The sequence below is a fragment of the Pteropus alecto genome, unplaced genomic scaffold, assembly GCF_000325575.1.
Source record: "Pteropus alecto unplaced genomic scaffold, ASM32557v1 scaffold5, whole genome shotgun sequence".
Classification (NCBI taxonomy): domain Eukaryota; kingdom Metazoa; phylum Chordata; class Mammalia; order Chiroptera; family Pteropodidae; genus Pteropus; species Pteropus alecto.
Window position 1 is genome coordinate 11,126,328 of NW_006441953.1, and position 16,796 is coordinate 11,143,123.

Genomic DNA, 16,796 nt, shown 5'->3' on the forward strand with positions numbered 1-16,796 from the left:
CATATTATGAAATAGAGATTTTTCATAACTTTGGAGTCATGTTTGAATGTGAGCAAGTCTAATGTTGAGATTTATTTCAATTTACAATGAAGTTATTCTGGCCAGACCTGTCTTAGAAGGATCTGAGATGCTATCCAGTTTCCCAGGCTTTGGTCCTTTTTTTACTCTTCTTGAAAATTTTTTCCTACTTGAAATTCAGTCCGTTTTTTGTTTTTTGTTTTCCTTTTGCCTTGATGTCTACGTCTCTATTTTTATTTTTATTTTTTTGCTAACGCATTTTCCAGCTTCATAGATACAGTTGTGCCTCAAGGTTTGTCTGTTTCTTCTCCTTTTACATTAAACATTTTCTACGTCCCTGAGTCTTCTCCCATGTAGGTTACATTCGTTGGCATTTGGTATCAGTCTGCCTAGATACTCATGCCAGGGCACTGAGAACCTGAGATAGTTTTATTAATAAAATGGAAGCTTCTACTTTCTCTGATCCGTTCATGAAACCAAGGTACATTTTATTTTGAATAATTTAATTTTCTGAGTGAACATCTGTCAAAAATATTAAAAAACGCAGGTAAATTTTACTCCTCTTAATGTCTTAACCCTATATGTACTTTTGTTTCCATTTTCATTATACTTTTAAGTCTCTCCTACCTTATTCAACAGTAAGGCATATATATATATATATTGCGGTTACCTTATTCAACAATAAGGCATATATATGTGTGTATATATATATATTGCGTTGTGTCAGCATGCTCTTGAGTAGGTAAGATTTTCTGGGCATTTGGGTAGCTTAATCGCCAGGTGCAATCTGTTAACTATTTAGTCACATTATTATTTTATTAAATGAAAATCCAGTCTCGTGAATAATCTAGAAGAGTGCTTTTTAGACATGAACGTGGATACAGATCACCTGGAGCTTTTCTTAAAATGAAGATTCTGCTTCATCAGGTCTAGAGTGGGGCCTAAGAGTTTTGCATTTCTAATAAGCTCCAAAGCGGAGCCAGTACTGTTGATTATAGGACAGCTGAGTAGTGTGTGTTATTTCTCTTACAGAAATGGGCTATTGGCCCTACTTGCAATAACATTTAGATGGTGGTTGTGGGAAAGAATCTTTAAATTATCCATAGCAGAGTGTAGAGATCCCTTGTCCATGTTTCTGTGTCTATAAAATTTGGATAAGTATAGATGTATATATTTTCTTATGTCTTTATTTTCAGAGGAGCGAAATGACTGGATCAGCATACTAATGAATGCACTGAAATCGCAGTCCCTCTCCTCGCAGTCTCAAGCAGTTGTCGCACCTGAGAAATGTGGATATCTTGAATTGAGAGGGTATAAAGCCAAAATTTTTACTGTGTTAAGTGGAAACAGTGTGTGGCTTTGCAAAAACGAACAGGTAAGCTATGTTACAAGAATTGCAAATTGTTATTCCTTAATTACATGAACAACTGTGCTTTTTTAGTGTTTTTACTTAGAGTCTTGCTTTGCCTTGAGTACTCCACTAAATATAACAAAGGAAAGAGTTGTTTTGTTACATTTTCTCAGTTCACTCAGCAGCAAGAAAGTAATCTACATCAAATTTGAGGGACTTAGGAAAGAGAATCATTAAAAATAATTTTTGCAGTAACATTATGAAACTACACAAGACAATAATTATGAACCATTTAACCATTACAGCTGTTGATGAAATATGCCCAGTTCTGTACCTGTTGAGTGTCTTGTTTGTAATAGACAATTATAGAGTAAGCACATATTTTCTGGAGTTCACAGCATTTTTTTCTGAACGGATATGTTGCTTGCAGAAGAAATAATTTACTAGAGGAAAACGACTGATATATACACATCTGCACATATGCACATACATAAACATATATCACATATATATAAATAAAAATAACTTGTTGACTTACTGAATTCAGTTAATATCACAGGACTATTTAGAAAATTTAAATGTTTCAAGGAGACTAATGTTAAAGTTTTAACAAATTCTGTTAAATTCATCAGATTCTGTAGACTTCTCTTTAACATATCTACTTTTTAATATATATAAGAAAATGCTGTCCTTATCCCTTTTGGGGAATTAATTCTTAATCTTTCAGTCTAGAATACATTAAATGCTTAGTAATTATTTGTGGAATTAAATGGTGTGCTTTGGATATCTGATCAAATAGGAACTAATTTTATGATACATTATAATGGGTTATGATAAGACGAAATATAAATGCTGACTATTTTCATAACAAAATATAGATGTCAACTCAAACAGTAGTTTCAAAAGTATTAACTATAGATCTTTATCCAAGGGATACTCTGAACTTCAGTGTGAACTTACTACAATTTTTTTTGGATAAGATTTCTTAACCAATTAACTGTGGAAGGCATCATTGAGCATCGTTGGCATATAAATAACCCAGATAGTTAGCATATTCCTCAAGAAAAGTGACTCATAGCCTAAGAATGTGTATGAATGCAATATGAACATCTTCAGTTTGTGAAGTATGATGATTAAAACTTTTCTTATTGGAATGGAGGTTAAAATGCATAATTGGCATGTGTCAGTATGGAAGTTACTCTGCCAAATGAATACCACAAATTAGTTGAGATATTAATCTTTTACTTGCACAGATCTGGTGGGCTTCAAATTACTAGTTTAATTGCTTATGTTAGAATGTCTGAGTTTGTTATTCTCTAGAAATAAAGTAGAATGTTTTTAAGGTTTTATTAATACTTTGTGATTATCAGGAAGTTATATGAATTTTTTGCATTAATATTAGTAATTGAACATAAAAAGGATAATAATGACTACCATTTGTTGAGTATCGTTTGTTGCTAATTAATTTATAAACATTCCCTTTAAACTTCTCCACAAATGTAGGAGGAAGATACTCTCATCTATGTTTTATAGATGAGGAAAGCAAGGATTAAGGATTATAGTTCATTATGCAGAGTTTAATTTAAAACTAGAATTATAACTCTAAGTCTTGCTTCTTAGCGACTATATCAAACTATTGTTTTAAAGTGTATGTTAGAAAAAAAATTTCTGGCCTATGACTCTTTAGAAACAGACTAAGATTCTTTCCTTGAATAATTTAGTTGCCTAGAAGGTTTAGAGTGTGCATTTAGTAAACATTATACCATGTCAGGCACTCTAAAAACGATGCACTTACTGGAGGACAAAGTCTTATCTTCCAGAAGGAAAAGTCAGACAAAAACAGTGTTTATGGTGGATGGTGAGCTTGTGCAGGAGTTACAGAGAAGAGCAAATAATGGGCATCTAAAGAAGTCTGGGAATTAGAAACACTTCCGTGTACACAAATGATGAATATATTCGTTTTGAAATTACAGCATTAATACTGGGCCTCTCCTCATCCTTTAAATAAACCTATTTTTGCTATATGTATATTCTAAGTCCTTTTCAATGCATTAACATGAGTGTGTGTATGTACGTGAGTGTGTGTGTGTGTACACACATATATGTATATATACTCACATATATATAGCCTTAAAAAGTGCATACTATATATATAAAGTATATATATATGAAGTATATATATGTAACATATATAGCCTTAAAAATGCATACTATATATAAAAAATATATATATAAAGTACATATGTATAATATATATGTATATATTATATATATATATAGCCTTAAAAAGTGCATACTATTGTTCGTATATGTGTTCCTTTTTTAAAAAATTGCATTCTATTAATCACATGGAGCCAGGTCTTAAGGGACTTAGTCTTGAGTCAAGTATTAAAGACCTAGTTGGCTAAGACTGGACGGATAAATTAAGGAAGGCCCTCTGTGTTTAGGCCTGACATACTGTTCCAGATTTACATCATATTGTATGCCTTTTCTTCTAGAGGAAAGTTGCCCATTGGTTTTCTCACATGGTTGAGCAAATCGTGTGAAGAACTTGGGTGATGTGCTAAATAAGGAGTCTTTTTCCTGAATGCACAGGGCTTTTAAGCTAGTGTTTTAGGAAAAGCACTGAAAGATAAAATAGTTTGGTGCAATTTCTCAAAGTTTTGTACTCACAACACATGAAGTAAGCTTGTGTTTTTTTTTGTTTTTTTTTTAAGGATGATGGAAAAAATCTCATAAAAATATAAAAGAGGTGTTAGATTTGAACCTCTTTTTCTTAATTTGTGTAGGCTATAATTTAGTTCCATGCATCAGAGCTTAATTATTTTCATTCATTAAGTTTTAAAACAGTGAATTTATTGCCCACATAACTTATAGTATGAGAAGAATAAAAAATAAAATTGACCTGCACCTCTCTAACATAAGAACTATTTTCAGTTTTCATGCCTCTATTTGTACATAGTTTTACTACATTACTCTGGAGGGTTATTCCAGAGAGAGTAAATAGACAATGGATAGAGGTGGAAGAGTAGCTATTGCAGCATATGTTGAAGAGTTATTATAAAGGAAGCTTGGAAACACATTTAGAACAGAGATTGGACTCTATGGTAGTAGTTCTGGGTTTTTATTCTTCCTCTGCCATTAGTTCGCTCAGGTAATTAAGTTAATATCCTGAGGTTTAAGAGGCATCATGTGAAGAAGAGAGATGGATTACTGTCTCTAAGGCTATTATTTAAGTCGTACATTAAAATTCCAGATATCTGGGCTCATTAGACCATTGACTTAGAATCGAGGGGATGGGGTGCTTGAATCTGTGTTAGTATAAAGCATACCAGGTGATTCAGTGACAGGTTATCCAAAAACCGCACAGTAAAACACTGCTCTAAGATTTTTTCTTCTTTAAAAATGATAAGCATCCAGATAAAATGAACAAGATGTTTCTGGAGTTGGAAAATAAGTAAAAATATCCTTCAACAACATTGAGTGCTGCTTTAGTTCATCAAACATTAATTTGGGGTTGCTGTACCTCTTTTTGTGACTAAGTTTCATTTGAAAGGAAATCTTTTTCTTGATTATACATTTTGAAATGTGCAAACTTAAGTGGAAAGTTAAGAAAATATTAGTGGTAATACATTTTTAAATTTTGAAGAACTTACTAATAAATCATGTATGGTTCTAAACTTATAGCTGCTGGGTTTTTTAATTTGTTTTATGCTAAAATATCATCAATTTTTATATAAAAATTTAATTTTTCACTTTGCAAAGTCTGTCATATTCCTTTTCTTAAAGACTATTATTACCAGAATATGTTCTGTTAGAGACATTAAAACTCCATTTGCGAAGTCAGCATAAAGGAAAGTGTTTGAAAAACAATTTGAAACTGTTATTTCCCAAAAGGTCCTTTACTGTGTGTATGTCTGGAAATTTACTCTAGTTTTATAGAGTGTTGCTAATCTTTCCTCGAGGTTTTTCTCTACTTCCAATAGGTGTCCCTAAGATTCCATGTCAGGCATCCCTACAAATATATCTCAGTGATTCTTTCCCTTATCCTGGGTCTGTCCCTTCTATCGAATCAAGAACTTAAATTTTCTAAGTTAAAATAACTTTTAAAAGACTATCATAATTATTGCCTTATTTTTGAAGTTTTTTCCTTTCAAAAGTGGCATAATGATAGCAAAGGGGAGATGTCAGTCTACATATTCTCATCGATAGCTATAAACTCTACGGAATCAACATGGACTTTTTGTTTTTTTCAGTTTCTGAGTTCCAAGATTCATGTTCATCTCTTTCTTTCTCTTTCATTTATTAGCAGATTGTAGAAACTGAAACGTGAAGTAACTTTTGGCCGAATAGGAGACATGCCTTAGGGAATGTTAGTTTCCCCCACACCCCAATAGGCTGTAAAAAAGTAGGAAAGAAACATGTAGATAGAAGTAAAAACATTTGTTAGGAAGATGGCACAGTAGAAACTGACACTAAAATTCTTTTATTGAGTTGACACACAGTAATTAGTTTCAGGTGTACAACATAGTGATTCAACATTTATATATTTTATGATGTGATCACCATAAGTCTAGTAACCATCTGTCACCATACTTATTTTGATATTATTGACTATATATCCTATGCTGTACATTATATCCCTTTGACTTATTTTATAACTGGAAGTTTCGTACCTCATAATTCCCTTCCCCACAACCATCCTTTTGTTCTCTGTACCTGTGAGTTTGCTTTTGTTTTGTTTTTGTTCATTTGTTTTGTTTGGTTTTAGATTCCACATATAAGTGAAATTATATAGTATTTGTCTTTGTTTGACTTATTTAACATAATACTCTCTAGGTCCATCCGTGTTGTTGTAAATGGCAAGATTTTATTTTATTTTTTATGGACAAGTAATATTCTGTTGTATATATGTAACACTTCTTCTTGATCCATTCATCTGTTGATGGACATCTAGGTTGCTTCCATATCTTAGCTATTGTAAACAATGCTACAATAAGCATAGGGTACATAAATCTTTTTGAGTTATTGTTTTTGTTTTCTTCAGCTAAATACCCAGAGGTAGAATTATTGGGTTTTACGGTAGTTCTGTTTTCAATTTTTTGAGGTATCTCTATTCTGTTTTCCATATTATAGAATTATTTACCTAATTACTCAGTTGTAAAACACTGTGCTGTTATTATCACAGAAATTAAGTGTCATCCCTTTAAATATTTAGCACCATCTCACAATCCTACCACCCAAATGTTTAATTTTTGCAAATTTTGTTCTATTTCTTGTCTCTGCTTATGTTTTATGTGCCTGCAACGTATTATAATCATGATGGTTTTTCTCCATTACTTCACCTTTGTGTAAAATGAGTTGTGTATTGTTTGTATAGGTTACATTGCAGTTCACTGTGTTTCTGTATTCATTCATTTTATAGTTGTTATTGGGCACCTTCTCATTTCTGGGCACTGCTCTAGGCACTAGGGATACAGTGCTACCCCGCAAGATCCCTGCTCTTTAGGATCTTACTGTCCATTGGAGGTAGTGCATAGTGATAAATCAAGAGGTTTCTGGTAGCCCTTTGTCTATAGCCTTTCCTTCCTTTTTGATTATTTCCTTGACAAGAATATTTATGACCTTTTTAAAAATAATTATTTACATTTAAAATGCTGTTAACTATGTGAATAGTTACCAGTTTCATTTTAACCTTAAAAGTGTTAAAAGTTTTATGTCCCCAAATTAATGTTATAAATATTTACTTTATTCACTGCTGTGTCCTCAGGAATTCCAGACAAGTAGTTGACACTTAGTAAACATTTCATAGAATGAACTTGTTGAATTAATGGTAAATTACATCTGTTTTCTTGACTAGAGAGTTTATCTTTTTAAAAACATTTATCTTTTTAAATTTTTTTCTCTATGAGTTATCTTATTTTCTTTCTCCATTTATTTATTGGGATTCTATTGTCTTTCCTGACAATTTTTCAAGCTCTTCATATAATAAAAATATTAATCTTCAGGTCATATTATCTGCAACTGCTTTTCTGAGCTATTGTTTATTTTTCATGTTTTAGTTAATTTTTGTTGTGTACAAATTTTATTTATATAATTAAATTGTTTATCAGTTCAAAGCTTATAGATTATCTGTATTCTGGAAAAAATATTGTATAAATTAATCTTGAAATGATATGGAGGTAGTATATAAGCCAGTATTTTTAAATTTTTAAATGAGTTAAAATAGGAACATACACTGAGATATATGTAGTGTTACACACAGACATACACACACACGCACGCACGCACGCACAAGGTATTGCTAGTTGAACAGAATTTCTGCAAATGGATGTGAGATAAATTGATAACTGTAAGATACTTGGCTTTGGTTTCCATTCATTGTATTACCCTGACAGCCAGTCTCCCATCTTTTTCTAATGAGTTCTTTTGAATATCATGTTAATATTAGTGGATTCATTACAGCCAGATGTCTTGGTTGGTAGGTTTGTGTATCTATCTATTTAAGGATAATTGTGGCATTGAGGTTTTAACTATGTAAATTTACTTGATTAAACATTCTCAAATCAGGATATAACAAGAGACTCATTCCCCCTCACGGCCCTAACATAGCGTTCTCTGGTGTCTGGCATGAAAATGAAACTCTAATAGAATTTAAATAGACCTCATAGGGCTTTGGGTTGTGTGGTGCAGAAAGAAGCAGCAGGGTGTAGGTGGTGGCCTCAAATTCTTTGGGTTCTGTATCTGGCCAAACTCTGCATCTGGTGTTTCCCAGGAAATCTGGTGCCAATGTCATACAATGCCACATCTGCTTTCAACAAATGTTTAAGCACCGAGTTCTTAAATTCCTGGCATGGAAATCTGGCATCCAGTATTTCCCAAAATAGATTTGAGATTTCAGCAATTTGGGGGTTAACAAACCCTCTTTAATTTCTTCTTTTGGGAATCAAACTTTTATTTTGCTCATTTCACTGCATAGATTTAAAATGTAGTTTCAACCAGATTCTGTTGCTACAAATTCGTACAAATGACCCATTTCAGTATCTTGGTAAATTCTTCTTGTTAATTCCAATGTTTAATATGGAATCATTATTGAAGACAAATTCTGGTTTTATAACTCTCAAATGAAAGGGTTGCCTGGATGTATTGGACCCTCAATTTTATATTTCTTCATTCAATTTTTTATAACAGTACTCCATAAGGTAGATAAAACAGTTTTTTCATACATGAGGAAATTGAGGTCTAGATAAACCAAATAACTTGCCAGTAGTCACACAGCTAGTGAAGGGCTCAGCCAGGATTATCCTTGAGGTCTGACTCCCCATGCCACTTGGTCATTACCGTCATTGTCCGGATCTGCTCTGCCAAGCATGGCCTTTGTTGAAGGAGACCTAGTGGTGGGATTCATGCCTTCTGAGACCTTACAATCTATAACAGCAAATTACATGTAAACTACTCTTTAGTACAGAAACTATTTTTTAGTTTTATGTTTTCTATAATAATAATCTGCCCATGTTGTTCTTGCTACATTTTTTTTTAATCCAGTTTATAACATTTTAAAGTTTGAAAGTTTGTCTTGTTCCTGACTTGTGCCAGTTTTTTGTTTTTGTTTTTGTTTTTGTTTTTGTTTTTAAATGAGACTAGTGCTGACAATCAGATTGTAGTTAAAGGGTAATTTATTTTAATTCTTTTTGAAAGTTTAACATTCACATTACATCTCATTTTTAAAATTTATATATGCTTGCTAGTTATTTTTAAACATGTATTTTCTTGTAATTGCCTTTTTAATAGGCAGTACATTCAATTGTCTTCAAATTTAAAGAGGTAGGAAATAATAACACTTGCTAAGTAGGACTATGACTGCGTGCCAGGCATTCGTTCTTCTAAGCACTTCTCATGTGTCAATTTAATCCTCCCCACAGTGATGTGATAGGTACTGCTGTTATCTCCATTTTGCAAATGAGTGAACTGAAGCAGCAGAGGTGTACCTGATCAAGCTGGGGTCTGGGTTTTGTCATTTGTCCGGTCAAGTGTCACTGCCTTTGGAAAGCCTCATATGAACACAGCTCTCTTTCTGGGCTAGATTCGGTGCTTACCGACATGCATTTTTCTTTTCCCTTGCATTCATTACAATTCTCCATCATCTCCTCCTCAGACTGAAGCTTCCCCAAGCAGCGCAGAGGCGGGGGGTTGCCCTGTCTTATGCTTTGGTGTGGACCCCGCGACTTAGCGCACTTTCTGGCATCCGCTAAGTACTTGAAAAACACTGTTTTGCCAGGACAAATTCTCCCATTTAAAAAATGGGTATATCTGCTCTGCCTTCTTTACAGAATTATTCAGAAAATCGAATGAGGGTTCACAGCTGTTTGTCAGCTTCAGGGCACTACACAAATAGATACGAAACCAATTATGGAGATTATGGAGTGCATCATATATCCTTAATGAAGACTGATTCTTTGAAAGCTTCTAGACACTAACTTGGGGCTTGGCACTCAGGACAGATAGGATCTTGACAAAATCCAGAGTGTACTGAGTTCTGGCCAGCCTGTTTTTAAACAATAGTCCTAATGATTTCAAATGATTGTTGTAGCATCTGATTGCATGCCTTTTTTTTTTTTTCCTCCACAGAAGGCAGAGAATTGTTTATATCCTGATATTTAAATATTGCAGACTCATAGTGCCTAGATTCTACAACTGGTTGTGTTATCTAATTCAGTGTTTCTCAGTATTGGCTACATATGAGAATCACGGGGTTGTCGTTTTGCTTTGTTTTTTAGCTGAAAAGTCTTAGGCTCTGCTTTCAGATTCATGGAATCAGAATTTCAGGGTGGGAGGGAGAGATCGACTCAGGTAACTCTGATGAGCATCAAGGAATGAGATATATTTCAAATGTGTTCTAAAGACTGAAAAGAAAGCTTAATGTCACTAGAAATATTTTTAATAAGAAATGCAGTTGTTTCATATTTAATCATTCTTGAGAGCACTGACATTTATTTTCTTCCTCTGTGGTACATTTTATAGTCCATTTGTGCTGGTGAGTTCAGTGGATACTCTAATTACTCAAAACCATATGGTCATGGCAAGCAGCTGATAAATGGGTTACAATTTTATTTCCAGGCTAAAAAATCATTTTTACCTTGCTTGGGAGAAATTTGGGGCCTTAAGCCGACCCTCACTTATTTTGTTTTTAACAGAAATTACAGTGTTATGTGTAGACGTTTCATCACTTGCTTGTAGAAATGACGGGCCATCTATTCAGGCTGGAGTCTTCATAAGGTTCATCCGTTTCCATAAAAGCTTGTCAGTCTTACCATCTGCTAGTCTGATGGTCTGAGTAATACACAGTACCTGCAGGCCAGATTACCATCAGAGAATAGACCTAGCAGTGGTCTGATATCTGGTTCTGGTTATAAGCTTCATTACTAAGAATTGTTTGAAGGACATGTGGTCTGACTAGAGTCATCCCTATATCAAGCTGGGCCACCAGAAAGTTGTTTTTAAAAATATCTTACCTTGCTACCCCTGCTTTATGTGGGCTTATTATACAAAGTTTTCAGAAATGTTTCAGATTTTTCTCATTATTTTACAACACTTAGCAATGTCTCTACATCTTTTATATTATCAACTCTCAATTTTTGGCTTGTTTCTCCTCAAAAAATAAGCCATTTGTTTCATCAGAAAAAAAATATTTAATTGATGATTTGTTTTATAAAAATCATTTTCTCATTCTAACTAAAAACTTGTACATTAAAAAAAAGGAAGAGAGGCTTTTCTGCAATTTGTGATGGAAACTGGATATCTTTATAAGCGGTGGAAGATCTGTTTTAACATTATTTTATTTCATTTATTTTATGTCAGGAATGCATTAGTATCAAATGGCAAAAACCTGAAAGGATAGCTTCAATAGATGGGGATTTATTTGTTTTAACAAATCTCTTGGTGTAGGCAGTGGAGAGCTGATGCCATGAGGGAACAAGGTTCTTTATATTTTTTAACTCGCTCCAGCATCCTTGGAGTACAAGAATTTGTCCTCAGGCTTTTTATCTCAAGGATTTATTCTAACATTCTAAAATGGCTTCTATGCATCTAGGTGTTATTTACCAGGAAGATGAGGGCAAGGGGTGAAAGCTTTTTTTTACCCCCAAAGCTTTTCCCTCTACTCTCTCACCCCAAGCCAGGAATTATTTATATTTTATTGACCAAATCTATGACATACGCCCCTCCTAGCTGCAAGGGAAATGGAGAAATGGTATTTTTTCTTTTAGGCTGTATAGTGGGAGAGATAGAAGAAGGCCTGTGAATTGTTATTTTCACGGTCTCTGCTGAAAGTGTCCTTATGGAAAATGAACCAGTAGTTTTTGCAATCTGTCTTTAATATGGCTACTTCTCCCAGTCATAATTTAGAAATTCAGAGCACGTTTAATCTGCATCTGTTCACATAGATAATTCAGTTTTTGAGGTACAAGTTACATTTTTAACACAATGAAATTATTTATTTGATAAATCAAATTTTCAAACCCTTATGACTAGTCAATATATTGTCATCTTTAATGCATTTAAAATACAGACTCTGTAGCTTTTTTAAACAATATCTAATTTTGGCGAGACAAGCCAAACATAGTGGTTGTAGATATTGAACAAATGGCAGGTTTCATATCAAAATAGCATTAGAGGGGCTTTTTAAGAATCTAATTGAAGGAAGAGGAAAGTAATAAAATATTGGAACTGAGATAAGACTATAAAATAACTAATGCCTTTGTTCGAGGGTAAATGAGAAAAATAATGTGACAAAGCAGAGTAACAGTGTATAGTAAAACAAAGAGCCAGCAGATAGATGGCTTGTGTTTCAGTCCATTTCCACCATGTACCTTTTCCATGTAACTTTATCTTCTTGAGCCTTGACTTCCCCTTCATTTTATATAAATAGTGATTGTAGCAAGCTCACTGTGTCATTTGGCTCCCCCACTGAGAAAACTGCTGGGCACATGGTAAATGCTGGTTTCCTTTACCGAATGGATAAAGGTGAGAAAGTGCTCAACTTAAAAAGCGAAAATCTCTGTCCTAGTCAACTTATGTTTCATATGAAAGAAAGCCATACTTTTTTAAGAGCCCAACTGTTGAGCTAAGAATGGCACTGTACCGTATCTTGGAAGTGACTACCTAAAATAAGAAAACTACTTTCCATGCATTTTTCAAATGAATTGTTTAATTCCATATACATATGAGTACAAAAATTTAGTAGGATTTATTGGGTTTTAGAGAATATAAATGTATTTGCAAAATCTACATTTTTCTTATCTTTTTTTATATTTTTCTTCAATCTAGGATTTTAAGGGTGGACTTGGTATTACCATAATTCCTATGAATGTAGCAAATGTAAAGCAAGTGGACAAAACTGTGAAACAATCTTTTGAAATAATCACTCCCTATAGGAGTTTTAGGTAAGCTGTATTTCATCTTTTTGTGTGTGTACTACTACAGGAAAGTTTGGGGCAGCCAGTTTTGTATTGCTAGTGGTGATTTTATTTCTTATAGGATGCTTAATAAAATTACGTTCTACTTCTTCATACTGTTTATCAGCCAGCTTATATAAGTACCTTGTAAAAGTGACTTGAATAATCATGCAACCTGGAAAGATACTAATTTGATGAGATTTGAATTGTTTCTTATTACATTTTTTCTTAGACGTCTTGGTATGTTAATTTTTTTATCAACAAATATAGGAAACTTCACATTTTGGAGGAATAAAATAAAAAGGGAATACTATGTTGTCTTTAAACTGTATTTTATTTACCTTTTAGCCTAATCAAATACAGTCCCTCCTTTAAGATCATTCCCTAATTATAATTGCTCCATAATGATTTCCTAAAAAGAACTACAGCTCAAAATGACGTTGAATTTAATAGATCTCCAAGCACTTATTGATCATATATTTTAGTATTTTGTTATGTATCTTGTATTATGGTATTCTAGTAATTGCTTTATTATGACAATGAAACAGAAAATATGTCCTAAATATGTGTAAATAATCTATAATGACTCCATAGCTTTAGTATACAGAAGAGGCATCAGTATCTCTTGAGATCAACCACATTAATTCGTCACAAATAACATACCACAGGGTAGTATGCAGGTCAGAGGCAATTGTCAGAGGCCTTTGAAGGACTAATAATTACTTAACAATTTAAAAAATACTACCAAATCTGGTACTCAATTTATCTGTCAGAATATGTCCACTGGCTCAAATTTTAAGAAAAAAATGATCACATAAATAATAACAAGCTTTATTTTCACACAGGCAAATTCAAGCCTCAAGTGAAAATATAGACATTGGCTAAGCTTTTACAGCACTTCTGACACTAAATAAGTGAGGTTTTTACTCATACCAACCAATTATTTAACTCTTTGGACAACAACTGGGTGTCCTACAATTCATTCCTATTCTGCCACCAACTACTAGAGTGAGTTTCAGACCCCACAAGTTTAAGGGCTTAGTTCCACAAGACTGCCCTCACTTCAGACACCAGCTACAAGTCTCAGGTTCCCAGGTTACCCATACTTCGGTCCACCTTGGCTGTAAATCAGGGTTCCCATGACCTCTCTCCCAGGTTCGATAATTTGCTAGAATGGCTCACAGAATGCAGGGAAACATTTTAATTATTATTGCCAGTTTATTTTAAAGAGTGCAACTCAGGAATGGCCAGATGGGAGAGCTGCATAAGGCAAGCCACAGGGGTTAGTGGTACAGAGCCTCCACGGCCTCTCTGGGTGTACCACCGCCCTCCCAGCACCTCAATGTATTCACCAACCTGGAAGCTCTTGTTGTTGAGGGACCTTTTGTTTTGTTTTGTTTTGTTTTGTTTTTTTTTTTTTGAGTTTTCATTCCATGGGCATGATCGAGTAAACTCTTGGCCATTATTAACTCAATTACCTGGCCATCTTCCCTTCCTAGAGGTCAAGGGTAGGGCTGCCTGAATATTCCAACCCTGTAATCACACCTTGATCTTTTCTGATGACTAACTCACATCCTGAATCTGTCTAGGCCCCCAGCCACAAATTATCTCATTAGCATACAAAAGACACTTTTTTTCATTCTGGGGGTTCCAAGGCTTTTGGGAGCTGTATACCTGGAACCTGGGACAAAGACCAAGTATTTGTTTTCTTGTACCATATTGGCTGTGACCAATCTGTGTGTAGAAACAGAAACCACTAAGAAATTTGTAAATATTATAGTAATGATGGAACCATAAAGTACTTCAAAAAATATAACTCATGTGGGCCACTCAATTTTCTTACAGATTGTTTTGAATATTTTAGTCATCTGTTATTTTCATTATATTTCAAAGCATTTTCATCTTCAGAACAGAAGATTTTGTTATGGAGCATTACTCTGTGGGCCATTGACTGAGTATGGAGCACCATAGCACATTCCCTGGCACATTGTAGATGCTCAGTAAACATTTCTTGAAGGAGTGAACTGATACTTGGTATTTTACCCCTTCACTCAGGCACCCAGTAAATGCTGAGAATTAGAGTACATCAAAACATGGCTAAAAATTAGTTCGAATTCTGTAAGAATAGTAATGACTTAAAACTTTTCATTTCTCAGTTTCTTAAAGCCATCTGTACATTCTTCTAATTAAAAATATCTATTTTTAATACTGAAAAAATTAGAATTTCTTGGTGGATGTTTTTTGATAATTTGGTTTAACTATTGTGGCGTTCCTTCTTGGCTAAATAATCTGGTAGTCCCAAAACTCTGCTAGTCTCCTATTGATTGTTACATGACCAGGATATAAAAATTGCCTTGTTAGGTCAAAAGCCTCTCATTTATGCTTTTGACCTAACAAGGCAATTTTTATATCCTGGTCAGAAATATATGTATGTTAGTTTTGGTTCAAGATATGTAAACAAAGTCATAAGCAATGTGGAAGGTTAAAGGAAAAAAAATGGATTTCTGAAATTAGATAATTTTTAACAGAAAAGATTATCCAACTACCAAGAAGGCATATTTTTCAGCTGCTATTTAATTTGTGAGTGAAATGAATATGCAAACTGAACATACTGCTTAATTGGCCTTTACAAGGGAGATCGATAATGCAGAAACGTTAATTGTTTCAGCTTTACAGCCGAGTCTGAAAAGGAGAAACAAGAGTGGATTGAAGCTGTGCAGCAATCGATAGCAGAAACTCTCTCTGATTATGAAGTAGCTGAGAAGATTTGGTTCAATGAGTCCAATAGGAGCTGTGCAGATTGTAAAGCCCCAGATCCTGACTGGGCATCCATCAATCTCTGTGTTGTCATCTGTAAGAAGTGTGCAGGTAATTAGCGATAAGTTATGCTCATCACTGTTGGGTGACAGATTGGCACCGAATGTTCTTTATCGTCATATATAATGTGTCCCAGCTAATGGTTGTGAAAAATAAAAACAGAGAAGGCTTATTACATTTAAATCAATTTTCAAAATGCAATTCTAAACTTCTCTTATGCATGACTTAGATATAGAAATTGATTTTTAAGCATGTAATCATTTTTTGTGCCTACTGGTCCATGTATGGATTTTTAAAAGACACTGTTGAGATTTTTACATTTTCAGTGAATGTGTTTCACAATGCGCCCTGAACACACCTGCTCTTTGTATGATTTGTCCTCTTTTCCACAGTCATATTTTGTAAGACCTATTTTTCACATCAAGGTTGTTCCAAGCTCTGAACAGATCTGATATCTCTTATAATGAGAATTTTTATATAGAATCATTTTTAGGTGTATTGAAGTTTATGAGCGTAGCCAGTACAATGGCTGGTTTTCTTGTGACTTTACACTTTACAGACTCTGATAGCTCGTTCCTTGTATTCGGGAGCTCAGACAGTTGTCCGAGTGAGTGGAGGCAGTGGACCCCAGCTTAGGTACATGATCATAGAGGTCTTGGAGAAAGTTAGCCACAACCCAAACTTTACTTCATCTTTTCAGATCTTCCAGGTACCATGCTGGTCATGGGAATTAAAAAGGTGTGTAAGACATGGCATTTTCTGCACAAATATATAAATAGTAATTATAATAGAGGTTCTTAAGGGCAAGAGTAGAGTACAAGTTTCGTTGAGAGAATACAGAGGAGGCACACCTACTTCAGCTAGAGCAAAGACAAGGACAGTGGCGTCAAACCCTTAATACTCTCCTAAAGCTCCACGCTGCCACGTTTCTTACCACACTAGGCTAGACTTCCTCATGAGCTGATTGCCAACATCAGTTGCAACGACAAAAAGCATCAGTTCATCTCCCTGTACTTTGCATTTTTCCCATCGTTTCTCCTCTAGTTTCACTGGCAGAGGTGGCCTTTGCATTGTCCAAGGCTATTCTTTGTGCTTATGCTCTCTTTCTCTCCTTTCGTAGAGCCTCATCCAGTCACTTATTCACTCTTTACCAAACT

General features: G+C 34.2%; 1 protein-coding gene across 2 annotated transcripts in view; it reads left to right on the plus strand.

Moving 5' to 3' along the window:
- ARAP2 (ArfGAP with RhoGAP domain, ankyrin repeat and PH domain 2) overlaps positions 1-16,796 on the plus strand; it is a 159,002-nt gene that overhangs the window by 47,910 nt on the left and 94,296 nt on the right. For both annotated transcript variants that reach the window (XM_006918943.2, XM_015595043.2), the window contains exons 9-11: positions 1,215-1,393; positions 12,695-12,810; positions 15,491-15,690. In XM_006918943.2, the coding sequence (XP_006919005.1) occupies positions 1,215-1,393; positions 12,695-12,810; positions 15,491-15,690 (495 nt within the window). The remainder of the gene's footprint in view (positions 1-1,214; positions 1,394-12,694; positions 12,811-15,490; positions 15,691-16,796) is intronic.